The sequence below is a fragment of the Amphimedon queenslandica genome, unplaced genomic scaffold, assembly GCF_000090795.2.
Source record: "Amphimedon queenslandica unplaced genomic scaffold, v1.1 AMPQUscaffold_13359, whole genome shotgun sequence".
Taxonomy (NCBI): domain Eukaryota; kingdom Metazoa; phylum Porifera; class Demospongiae; order Haplosclerida; family Niphatidae; genus Amphimedon; species Amphimedon queenslandica.
The window spans coordinates 107,908-121,048 of NW_003546405.1; the positions used below are offsets into that span (position 1 = coordinate 107,908).

The 13,141-nt window shown below is 36.9% G+C and overlaps 1 protein-coding gene across 1 annotated transcript; it reads left to right on the top strand.

Moving 5' to 3' along the window:
* Nucleotides 1-9,358: 9,358 nt before the first annotated feature.
* LOC105313054 (uncharacterized) lies at nucleotides 9,359-9,763 on the top strand. The gene has a single exon (XM_011406174.1). The coding sequence runs from the start codon at nucleotides 9,359-9,361 to the stop codon at nucleotides 9,761-9,763; it is 405 nt and encodes a 134-aa protein (XP_011404476.1).
* Nucleotides 9,764-13,141: the final 3,378 nt, after the last annotated feature.

Genomic DNA, 13,141 nt, shown 5'->3' on the forward strand with positions numbered 1-13,141 from the left:
ATGTGCCAAGATGGGAATGATAAATGTGGCTTAATTGTAATCCACACAGTTTACAATTATGATGATCTAATGAGAGTGTATTACAATGAACTCTGCAAAACGATGTAAGTCAGTTACCTTTCCTTTTTCATAGCATTCTCAATATACAAGTGTGGGACACAAAATGTTTTTTGGTGAATCTAAATTTGGAATAATGAAACATCACATGAAAAAGTCAGTCAACAAGTAACAAAGATCTCAAAAACTCTAATGTTTTAAAGAACTAAATAAGTTCCTGTAATCTTGTCTATCACTATCTTTTATCTGTTTATATAAGAATGAAAGAACTATACTATGAACAGAAGCAACTGCTACGAAGACCACACCAGGTGGAATAATTTTTTTTCAATTTATAACAATATTCATTTGTATGATGTAATTATGACAACTTTGGTAAAGTCAATGCAGGTGGCCATATTGGCCAATGATTGTGCGTGGGCGTGTTCCTTCAGAAAATAAATCTTAATAACTAAGCACTTCCGGTGATGGGTGCAGTTAGACTGTATATGGAGGCAATTATTCAATGATGGACCACTAGTCTTAGCAGAGGAATCATATTAAATTCTCAATTTTGTAGTAGACTTGTCCTGCTTCAACACACAATGATGTGGTAAAAAGTGTATATGAGCCAAAGTGCATTCTTCAGAGTTCTGAACGGGGAAAATAATGCCCATGTCAAGTTGCTCTGTAATAATATGTCTCCTCAATAACTCATGAGAGTTCTTCAGGTGCTTAAACAAACCATTCAATTAAAGTAACCAAAGCGGATAGTTATCAGCAAGAGAAATGCAAGAGTCTTTCCAAGGCAGGGAAACAACACACTTACCAATATCAAACTTCACATGATCACTAAATTGAGTTAGCACCAAATTTTCATTTTCCATAATTCCTAACGATTGCAGCTCCAAAAATGAACGCAATCTACATCTAGGATCATGTCTTCAAGGACGCTATCTACCCTTAAAACATGGGTTACCATAGTAGCACTCCGTGCACTAGACTGTTTCACAGCAGCTGTACCACTTAAAATCCAGGCAAAGCATGAGTTTAAAGCAACAGGCTCATGTTGCTCTTCATTATCTCACCTGTAAGTAGAGACAAATACTGGTCAGATCCAATTAAGATGTCTGGCTTTATCTGCTTGCAATGATCCAATGAAATAGAAAATTCCAAATTGTTAAGATAAGGATACTTACTCAAATCTATATGAACATTATTCTTAAACTCATCATCCAGTTTTACAAAATGACATTCAGTATGACACTCCTTTCAAAACCCAAAGGTCATTATAGAAAGCAATTTAGTGCCCAGAGATTGCAAACCCAACCTCTGGCATGCACTTCAAGGAAAAAATATGAGCACTGGCTCCCACTGTCGAATAGGACATATAAAGACATTCTATTCTCATCTTTTAGTGATTTTCAGCTCTGCGATACTGAGTAAGACGAATTATACCTATGTCAAAAAATTTGTTTTTCATACATTGGTGTTAAAAGGCACTGACAACTAATGAAAGTGATAAAGCAATGTTGTTGAAGTCATTCCTTAAAAAGGTAAGACATGTGAATTGCTCTACTGCAGTGTATACCTACCTAAATGTTCTTAATCAGAATGAAGGCAACAAAGAAACAATTGCTGATGTGTTGTCTTTAGCTTATGACGAGTTTAAGGTAGGCACTGAAATTCAACATTTAGTAGTAGCTGGAGATGCCAAAACATACAGCCACAATAAGTTTTGAACATGGCAATAAAATGTCTTGGCCTGTCCCATTTAATGATGACTGGCACGTACTAAGTAATTTTCAGCCAGTGTTAATGAAAATTTACTTTAATGCTGGCTTGAATTAACTTGCTAATGTTGCTGGTCATCTCGGTGAAACAAAAACTTCTTTAGCCAATTGCAAAAATTTCAAGAGAACACATCGATTTAATCATGGGAAGCATTTTACATTTACATGTATGAGAAGTTTCTACAGGAGACTGACAATTCCAAGGAAATTGAAAGTGAAATGAGAAGTACGATGAATGACTTATCTTCTTTTTGCCAGATCGCATCAATATACATTTTCTGAAAATTTTATGATTTTGCTTCTCACAAGCTAGTAATGACCCAAATTGGACCTTTAGGGCTGAATTTGTCATATCAAATTGCTTGGGTTACATTAATTTATATCTAGCTATTAGATGAACAAAGTGGAATGTAAGATTGGGATGATGGAATGTAATGGCACCTGTATTTGCAGCATTTGATAGTGTGAACTACAGAAGGCTACTGCCGCAACACTTTGCAGACTGCATTCTCCTACCTAATGATGTCAAAGAAGCTTTTGCTCAAGAAGGATTTTCTGTGAGCATTCTTGGTAATGAATACAACTCAGTCGCCATAGATAAATGTCACGAAATTTTAATCAATAGAGACCTGAAAGATGCCATCACTCGGCCAGGAATAAATGCCATTAATCAAGTTGCTCTTAGCATTCCATACAAAGGCTACTAGTAATTTAAGGAACATCAGAAATAAAGTATTTAACGAAGAGCCAATCACTAATGACAAAATCTCATCAACTGACCGTAAAATATATGATAACGTGATGGCAGTTCTTAACAGAATCAAAGAAAGCTCTTTCTTACCTACGTCCATTAGTGATCCATTAGTGAACAAGAGCAAGACCTCCTACACTTCCGTAGCACGGTCAGGATGATCTTGACAAAGATATGTTACAAACATATCTAAAAGCAAGAAAATTAAACATAAAAATGACAATTTAAAAACCGTTGGAGGAGCAAAGCTAACGAAAAGCAGATTTAGGCAAATAAAAAGTGAGAAAAATTAGTCACAGAATGCGTAAAAAAAGAATAATGCTGAATGAAGGAACTGGCATTGAAATAAGAGCGGCAGAACAGTTTCTTGAACTGCCTAAAGCTATAGTTACTGAAGGTAGAATTCCTCACAAAGGGCAAAAAAGTAGCATTATTAAGTTCTACGAGAAAAGGTATGAAGATGCTTTGTTAGTGGAATTTCCTTCAAGATGGGTGCCACACTCTGTCATTTTTGAGGGCATGTTTCTCATTAATGCAACAATTGTTAACATTGATAAATGGCAGAATATATGCGCAATCTATTTGAAAGGTTTTTAATGAGCTACATAAGTAGTTGTTTGTGACCCACATGTGATCTTTGATAGTCTTGGGAGCAGTCACACATCATCTGAAAAATATAGAGAGAGACATGATAAACCTAATAGAAGCGACCACGAGCATGTGGAATTTCATGACGATACAAAAATTCTTAGCATATGGAAGGATATCATAGGATGTTTAAGTTGCAAGTACAAGTTTGTTGATTATTTGAAGCTCAAATTTTTGGAACTAGGCCCTTTGTTTCTAAGAGGTGATCAAAAACTGTTCATTGCTGGAAGTAGCAAATGAAATGACCAAAACCTGTGTTGGTCTGCAACTAAAGAAGTTACAGAAGAAATAGTAGTACCTCTTATCACAAATACTGAAGAAGCACACTCGTATTGGCTACATGCAATGCATGCTTATGGTACAAGAATATTAATTTTCTGTCCAGACAATGATGTCTACCACATAGGGTTACTAAATATGCCAGCTCAACAAGAAGTTTTAGTGCAAATAAACACTCTTTTGAGTGATTAAAAAATTAATTGCATTGAATGTTTTGAGTGATAGTTAGCAAAATGAGGATGAATTCAAGAAACTGAATAGACCAGTGATAAATAAAATAATTGTCACTTTGTATGCTGTCACTGGTTGTTGTTTTACGTCATTCTTTGTTGGGATAATAAAAACTGCATTTGCATAGACACGGCTAGACTATGTAGAGTTCATAGCTGGAGATACCAAAGTAGCACTTGAAAAATTGGCATGTCACAGACCAGATGGAAACGGCTTCCTAGCATGCATTTGGCTTGTGGCAAATGCCTGTGTTGTGGAACAAAAACAACCTTTCCCATACAAAACACCACCAGGTCTATACTTCTCATTTGAAGGCACTACTAATGTAATAGAAGGGCACAGTTTTTACAATCATGTCAAAAAACAGGTCTGGACAAAAGTTACATTTGTGGATGATTTACCACCATCAATTGACGCATTAAAAAGAAATTGGTTACAATTGATTTGGGTCTTGCATTACTGGCAGCAATCATGTAACAATAATGTTAACATGCTCCCTATGACCTTTTTTGGATGGACTACTGATGATGATGTTGTACAAGTTAATAATGGACTGGGATTCTGATGAAAAGATATTATATATAAGGAAACAAGTTTCATTTCTTACCAAAGGCTGCGCCTCTAAGACAAGATTCTCTACTAAAAATGCAAATGCATCAAGATTGGCATGCCTTGTGGTCCAGGATGTTTATGCCAATTCTGTAAAAACCCTTAAAATGGTATGCAAATAATCTTATGTTTGGTCTGGACAGATCAGGCTAGTGCACAGTATGATGAGAGACTAGAAGAAGAGGCACATAATGAAAAAAGATGAGGACAGTAATATACTTGAATATAGTGACAGTTCAGATGACTATATTGAAGGTATACACATCAAGAGTGACATAATTACACTTCTAACTTGTAGATCCAGAAGATGAAGATTATGGATTAGTTTAATGGACATAGACAGCAAATCTACACATCTATTACTTATTAACACACAGAGACAGCACAACACTATGCATAATTCCATGGGACAATTTTCCTTTGGTTCCAATGTCATTTCTAAAAAAGGGGTCATAACCCACACTGCATACTATTTACTAAGCTTAATAGTTAAGTTGCATTCCTTATGGTTTAAAAGAAATAGCTCGTCAAGAAAACATTTTGTATGCCATGTTTTCTTCATGTCAACTGCCTTACAAGATGCACTGCACTCAAATGCTTTTTATAATGGTAAAAAATAAAATACAATAAAGTATAAAACCGTTTTAAATAGTATAAGCAAAAATTATACCTGCAAATGTCTTATGTCTATCAATATGCCTTCTTGACTTTGAGCAAAGCAATTTCTACAAATGTCAGCCATTTTGACAAAAACGTCACATCCGGTAGAAATAGAAAATCAATTTTGGCTGCCCGACTGAAAGGTACCGTTTGCCTTTGAGGTTTATGCACCAAATTGTAAAGCAAGCATTGCTTGTTCCAGTCGCGAAGGTTTTACAGACTGGTGCAAGCCTTTATTAGGGAGTCACGTTAGTTCTATTATTGAAGCCAGAGGATATTTTGATGAACCCTTTAAAGAATTGCAGAAGCATTTAGATGCATGTGCATAACTGTCCGAATAAGCATTATATTATATGATAATCCAAACGTAATGGTCCTTTTTAAAAAAGATGAATGTAATGCTGTAAAATATTTAAAATATTCAGAAATTGTGAAATGATAGGCCATCAATTGTGTGTAGTTGTAATGATACGGAATGTAAACTTATGCTGCATATTTTGCGCAATGCATCTGTTCTTTATCCTTCATTGCAACACATTATGAAACACTTTCATGTAGCTAGAAATGTTCATATACCAATAGATATTGTTGATTCTTCCCTTGCTGATGGTGATATAGCACAATAATTGTTAATATAAAGATAAGTTAAGAAGACGAGACTGAATTTAATGTCTATTCCACTATTAATTGCGGTGAAAATGACCAATTTAGAATACCAAATTTTGATACTGTACTTTATTTTCTGTATTCAGATGCTATTGACCAATGTAAGAAAGCTTTGTCTGATCAGGCTTGCTTTCGCTGTAAAAGGCTGTTACTCTTGCATTGCAAGTGTATTTTTTTTATTTTTGATTTGTTTCAATTAAAATTATGTAACTTTTTTATACTTAATTATTAAAGATTCATTAATTTACTTCATGATGCTGTCATGGAAGTGTTAAAATATAAAAGTAAATTATTTGTTATTAATTGACAAATATTTGTGGCCCAATATGAAAAAACAAGGCTATATGCTCCAAAGTTCAAAATTGAAAGTAATGCTCTTCTGAATAATTAAGCACAGTTTTTAATTCCTTTTGGATTTTGTTCCATGTCACGACACTTCTGGTGCTGAGTTATCATTATTTATGCAAAAGAAAGTATTCACAGATGCAATTGATTTTTAGCCATTTTTATCTTAATGTTTTGCATTATTTAAATGGTGTACAACCTCTGTCAATTACCTCTTTTAACTTATTTATGATGAAACTTGGTATCAAATGAAAGGAAATTCTAAATACAATGCATTCTTAATGAAATATCAGTTTTGATAAGGTACCACTGTCAGAACATTGAGAAGCCATATTTTTAATTTAAAATTCACTGGATTTCTTATCAGGTCACAATTTTTAAAATCACAATGAACTATTCTTGTTTGTTCCATGTAGACCATAAAGCTTGATGTGAAGTTCAATGAATCACAGATATTCAAAGAAAAGTACTTAACAGTGGGCAATAGTACTAACAGGTTTACGAAGTACACAATCACCACTATTTGTGCTTTCTTTTACCACGGCAAGAATAGACAGTGCCTGCTCAGCATTTATTTTAAATTTACTTTAGTGATTATCCAAACAAAATGCATTTCAGCCTAATAGTTATGTTACATACTGCTTAACTTGAAAAGCTGACAAAAAAATTGCAGCTCCCAGTTAGAGAAAAAAATTGGTGACAAATCTACTCCAAATTAAATGGGCTGGGAATACAAGAGTGAAGAAAATTTTGTCACTGAAGCTAAAAATTTAGATAACAAAGTTTAGAATATCCGATTAGGTTACATTAGAGGGAATGATCTTACAGCATTAAGTAAACTTGACTACTAAGGAAGCAGCTATGTAGACGGGCTGGACGGCATCCCCAAATCTGTAGAAAAGATGCCGTGACAATTTCGTCAACCCTAATTTGGAATACTGAGCAACCTATGATCTGGAAGTATACTAGCTAGTAGAGTAAATCTGTGACGGTCTGAATACAGTCCTGAAGTTGCGGCCATGGTAGAGTACCTCCTAAGAGAGTGGTGAGTCTGTTCTTGCAGTTATTGCAAAACAGGAAGGGCTGTTTTTTTGTATAATAACCTATTGCTTTATGCCATAGTTTCACTTATTGTAAAATTAATATTGTATTGTTGCACGCACGTGGACTAACGGTGAGTCTTGTGGTTAATTTGTTGTTTTAGTGTTAAGTAAACTGCCCACCTTCTCTGTCTGAGAATTCATTTTTTGTCTAACAATGGTGGATCTTGCTGCTCGGTATGAAGAGAACTTGATGTGGGCATTGTGCCATAGCCATTCAAAGAGTAAAAGAGGTGTCTGATCTCTTTGCTTCATCCCCTGGGCCTGATCAAATCAAACTTGGGCAATTGAAGCGTGGCCTTCAGGATACTGTTCATTCTTTTCAGAAATTTGATCAACAAATTTTGCCTCTTATTCATCCAGGAGTTTTGGATTAAAGAGATTGAAAATTCAGGGCGAACAAAAGATGAGCAGTTCCTTCAAATGTCTACTGTGGATTGTGCTCTATCAACATTGCCACTCCTACCTCCTGTCAGACCTCCTTTTGTTTCTCCCAAACTGCCTAAGCTGACATTAAACTCTTTCCATGGGAGTCTAGTTGCATGGACCCCATTTCAGGATTCCTTCAAATCGGCCATTGATGATAATCCCAGCATGGCAACCATTGATAAATTTTCTTATTGCAGTCTCTATTGGAAGGTAAGCCATCCAAGGAAAGTATTGCAGGCCTTGCCCTTACTGATACCAACTTTTCTACTGCAGTTGACTTATTGGAGAAGAGATTTGGCAAAAAGGAGAGAATCACTGCAGCTCATATGGACGTACTGATGAGCCTTGATGCAGTTTCTTCTGATCATCACATTTTTGAGCTTCGTTGCCTGTATGACAACATTGTGAGTACTTGTTGACTCTTATGGAGCATTGCTGGCTCCTGTGTTCATAAAGAAGCTTCAATCTGATCTAAGACTTACTATTGCCCGAAAGGTTCCAGCAGGTGATTGGAACATGACAAGGATACTGGAAGTGTTATTAGCAGAGGTTGAAGCTAGAGGAGGGCCTCTATACCTAAGACGAAACAAAGTAGTTCGACACCTAAGCGTGGAAAGGATTTTTCCACAGCTGCCACTTTTACTGGAGGTAGCCAGAGTGGTGGCTGCTTTTGCCAGCAAAAAGACCACACAGCTGCCCAGTGTTTTAAAGTCATTGGAGTTGATGTGATGAGAGGAAACAAATGATTATAGAGCAGGGCAGATGCTTTGTTTGCCTCTGTGCAGGACACATTAGTAAGCACTGTCGCTCTTTGATGAGCTGTGCTACGTGTAAAGGGAGACATCACTGTAGTGCTAGTATGAGGATCTCAAAGCCTAAATCGGCCCAGAGGCTTCCTACTGCTAGACATGGTGCTTCTCACATTCATCTAAGGGGCCTAATCAAGAGACCCCTCCATTTGAAGGATGAATTGCGAGTGCCACCTTCTATACTTGTTTGAGAGAGTCTACTGTCTTACAAGTGGCACACATCATTGCTCTCAATCTCAATTAACCTGGCAATAGAATGTCTTCACTCTTCATATCCTATTTGACAGTAGGAGCCAGTGCTCATATATTTCTCGAAGTACATGCCCGAGGTTGGGATTGCCGTCTCTGGGTACTAAATTGGTCTCCTATAATAACCTTTGGGTCTAGAATGGAGTGTCGTACAGAATGTAATGTTGTAAAACTGGGTCTTGAGCTTAAGAATTATGCTAATCTGGAACATAAGCTGTTCACAGTTAGCCACATTTGGAATAATTTAATTTGGAATTTTTATAATAATAATTTGGAGTTTTCTATTTCATTGGATCATTGCAAGCAGATAAAGCCAGGCATCCTAATTGGATCTGACCAGTATTGGTCTCTACTTACAGGTTAGATAATGAAGAGTAACAATGGGCCTGTTGCTCTAAACTCATACCTTGGCTGGATTTATCTACTACTGCTGCTGTGAAACAGTCTAGTCCATGGAGTGCTACTATAATCACCCATGTTGTAAGGGTTGACCGTGTCCTTGAAAACATGAGTCTAGAACGTGGATTACATTCATTTTGGGAGCTAGAATCTTTAGAAATTTAGGCAGATGAGCATACTCAATTTATTGATCTAATGAAGTTTGGTAAGTGTAAGTATGTTGTTTCTCTGCCTTGGAAAGACTCTCTGATAACTATCAGCTTTGTTTACGTTGATTGAATGGTTTGTTAAAGCGCCTGAAGAGCTCTCAAGTTATTAAGGAGATATGACGACATTATTTAAGTGCAACTTGCGATGGGAATTATTGTCCCCGTTGAGAACTCTGAAGAATGCAGTGTGGCTCGTATATACTATTTACCGCATCATTGTGTCATGAGGCAGGACAAGTCTACTACAAAATTGAGAATTGTATACAGTGGCTCTGCTAAGATGAACCGTCCATCATTGAATATTTGCCTCCATATAGGACCTTTATTGCATGAAAAGGTTTTTGACATCCTTTTGCAATTTAGGACACGGCTTATTGCTATTGTGGCTGATGTAGAGAAAACCTTTCTTATGATTCAGGTGGCAGAAGTAAATCGAGATGTTTTGCGTCATCTGTGGTATAAAGATGTTTCTTGTGAGAATCGTTTGCTTCAGATTTATAAGTTCACGGACGTGGTGTTTGGTGTAGCCCATTTGAGTCGAGGTGTCTAGATCTAATTCAGAAGATTGAAGACTCCATCAATGTAAATGATGTCATAACTAACGCTGCTATTGTTTCTGAAGCATTTTCTCTTTATTAATATTCAAAAGATATCTTTGCTAAAGGAGGATTTAATTTGCGAAAGATTTTTAGTAATAATGTAGAAGTAGAGTCTAATTGACTCAGCAGAGCAAAGCAATGTTATTGAAGAAGTGAGCATGACACTTAATGCTCAGAGTACTTTAGGGAGAGTTAACTCTGCTCTGGGAAGTGAGCAGAAAGTTTTAGATGTCCTGTGGGATCCTATTACTGATGAGATCACCATTAATCACACTCTTCTTTGTAATGAAACAAAGACTTAAGCCAACTAAGCGTAAACTAGTCAGTGCGATCAGTAAGATATACAATAGGCCTATGGGGTTCATTTCTCCTGTTATTGTCAGATTTAAGATGCTTTTTCTAGGCTTTTGTTATCATAAGATTGAATGGGATGATTCTTTGCGTGAGCTACTATTGCTTAAATTGAAGCAACTCCTAACAGACCTTGAAGCCAAACCATTGGGACTGGCACAACACTGCACTACTAGTGATTTAGGTGGTAAAGCCAGATTTATGGGATTCTGTGATGCTTCATTGAAGGCCTATACAGCTGTAGTATATTTGGAGAATTGTAATAAAGAGATTGTACTAAAGACCACAAAGACAAGGGTCTCTCCTTTGATGAGTCAGACTATTCCCAGACTGGAACTCCTGGGAGCTGTCCTTTTGCATGGCAAATTTTTGTGCTAAGGCCAGCCTAAAGGCATTTGTATCTCATACTGTGTGTTTCAGAGATTGACTAATAGTATTACATTGGATCAAGGGACTGGACAAGCATTGGAAGCCTTTTGCCCAAAATAGAGTTACAGAGATAAGATGGATGTTGTGGTTGGAATCACTGTCAGGGAAAGATAAATCTCCTGACATAAGCCAAGCATACACTAGGCAACATTTTGCTGGCAACATTTGTGGTTACTTCGATCTTGTAAGCAACATGTTGCCAGAAATAGAACAGCCTTTTATTTCTGGCAACATATTGCTTACAAGATCAAAGTAACCACAGAGGCTGCAAGCAACATGTTGCCTGCTGTATGGAGGCATTTACCATCAAGGGGTGTGACTCTCAATGAGTTGTGTGAATCTCATCTGTGGTATCATGGTCCTCCATGGTTGGACAGCCATGTTACCATACCTGTCAAAGAGACAGAAGAGATCCTTCCTAAATGTATGGAGGAACTGAGAAGAAAAGTAGTGCCACACTGAGTGTAATGAAGAAGAGGAGTCATTGTTCCTATTGAGCATCTCAGTCCTTACGAGACTTTAGTTAATTGCACAGCATGTCTTATTGTTTGTAGGTAAACTCAAAGGAGTGTTGTGTTCAATGGTTGACTATAAGAGTAAAGCAGAAGTGCTGTGGCTCATTGAAGTTCAAAAGAATCGTATCAATGATGAATGGAGGACTCAGTTCATGACCTTCCTGGACAAATATGGACTTTATAGAAGTGGTGGGAGACAAGGGAATTTATATCTTTCTTACTAGGCTCGTCATCCTGCACTGTTGCCTCGAGACAATCCATTTACTGTGTTAGTGATGAGGATAGCTCATGAGAGTGATGCTCACTCTGGAGTTAAAGATACTCTCACTGACGTCAGGAACCAGTACTGGATCCTTCAAGGCAGATCATACGCAAGGCAGTACATTAATGAATGTGTCCTTTGTAGGAGATATGCTGTCTCTCACTACAGACTTCCTCCTGCACCACTGCCTAATTTTCATGTGAAGCAGAGTTTTCCGTTTTCTGTTGTGGGTGTCGACTTCACTGGTCCTCTTACTTATATTACAGCCTGAAGAGACTAATGTCTCTACCTAATTACCTGTCGTTGCCTTCTTCTGAAGAGTTTAGCCCAGATTCATCTCGACCTACCTAAACAAGGCATTTGAAGTATTTAAGTACTATTCTGGAGCATTTCTGGAGTCGCTGGAAGAAAGAATACTTACCTAAATTAAGAGTTACCCATTGACGCTGCCAGACCAGAGATACTAGTCCCATAGCTGTGGGGTGAAGCGCCTCGAGGAATGTGGAGACTAGGACTCATTCACAGAGTGATTAGAGGGAGAGACAAGCAAACTCGTGAAGCAGTTGTTCCAGTTAATTCTGGAACTGGTTCGTTTTGTTCCTAAAACATCCTATACAATGCCTGTATTTTCTGGAGATTCATTCTTGTAGTGATTCAGATAGTTCTTAAGGAGCTGATGATAGTTGCATTGCTTCAAGTTTGATACTCCAACAGATCCAGTTGATGTTGGGCCTACTCCCACTATTGAAGACACTGTTGCTAATGAATGGAACAATTTGGGTAACAAAGCACAGTCGTCATCAGAAAGACGTCGTAGAGCAGCAGCTGAAGTATGACATGGAGTCATTGCAAGCCTTTTGGACTAGTTTAATTAAATTGTAAGCAAAAATTGAGATTATTGATTAATGTTTTCTTTTTGTTATTATTATTTTCTTATTTTATTTCATTATTTCAGATATTGAATTGTAATGTACTAATCAATGGGGGTTGTGTGTGTGAGATTTTGAGTGATTTATTATATTCATTGTGATTAGTGATTATAAATTACTATTAATTATTAGTTCTCACTATTAATTATGAGTGTATTCTGTATATAAGAGAGTAATTTTTGTGAGCCATTTTGGCAGTGGGTTGAGTGTGTCAGTTATTGAGTCGTTGGGAGGTAGTGTGACTGTGGCACTATATATCTTTATTTGGTACTGTTGTTTGAACCAGTAAAGCTGATATCATTTGATTTGAAAGATTTTATTCAAACATTATTTGTTAAAATTGATAGTGAGCCAGGCAGTGGCAAGTTAGCTAAAGCATTCTGAGCTGAGCTGACTACTAAGGAACCAGCTATACAGACAGGATGGCATCCCCAAATCTGTATCATTTTACTACAAGGTAAGTGCTACTGAGCATGCCCACCTTTGATATGCGCACTCATTACTACACAACTATGTTGATAAAACCTTCTCCGTGGAATGCATTGCATTTGTATTTGTGGCATGCGTGTTATAACGTTTACTTGTAAAATGCTTTAAAATGCAAATTATCAAGCATTTCTGTACATATAATTAGATAGTGAAATTGTAACGGGTTCTGATATCAGGCAAAATAAACTAATGAATGTAAAAGAAGCACCTATTGACCACAGGCAGGATTGGCTATGCTTTCCTACATCAATCTAACTGGACAATTGGCAGAGCATCATCCCAGGCAATGATTTCATACTAATCATTCATGTGGTCTGGATTATTACGGATTAAAAATTAACAAGGTCCTGAAAG

Bases quoted from the DNA above. Each gene is read 5' to 3' on its own strand.
- LOC105313054 (XM_011406174.1), top strand. From the start codon at position 9,359: ATGGGAATTATTGTCCCCGTTGAGAACTCTGAAGAATGCAGTGTGGCT.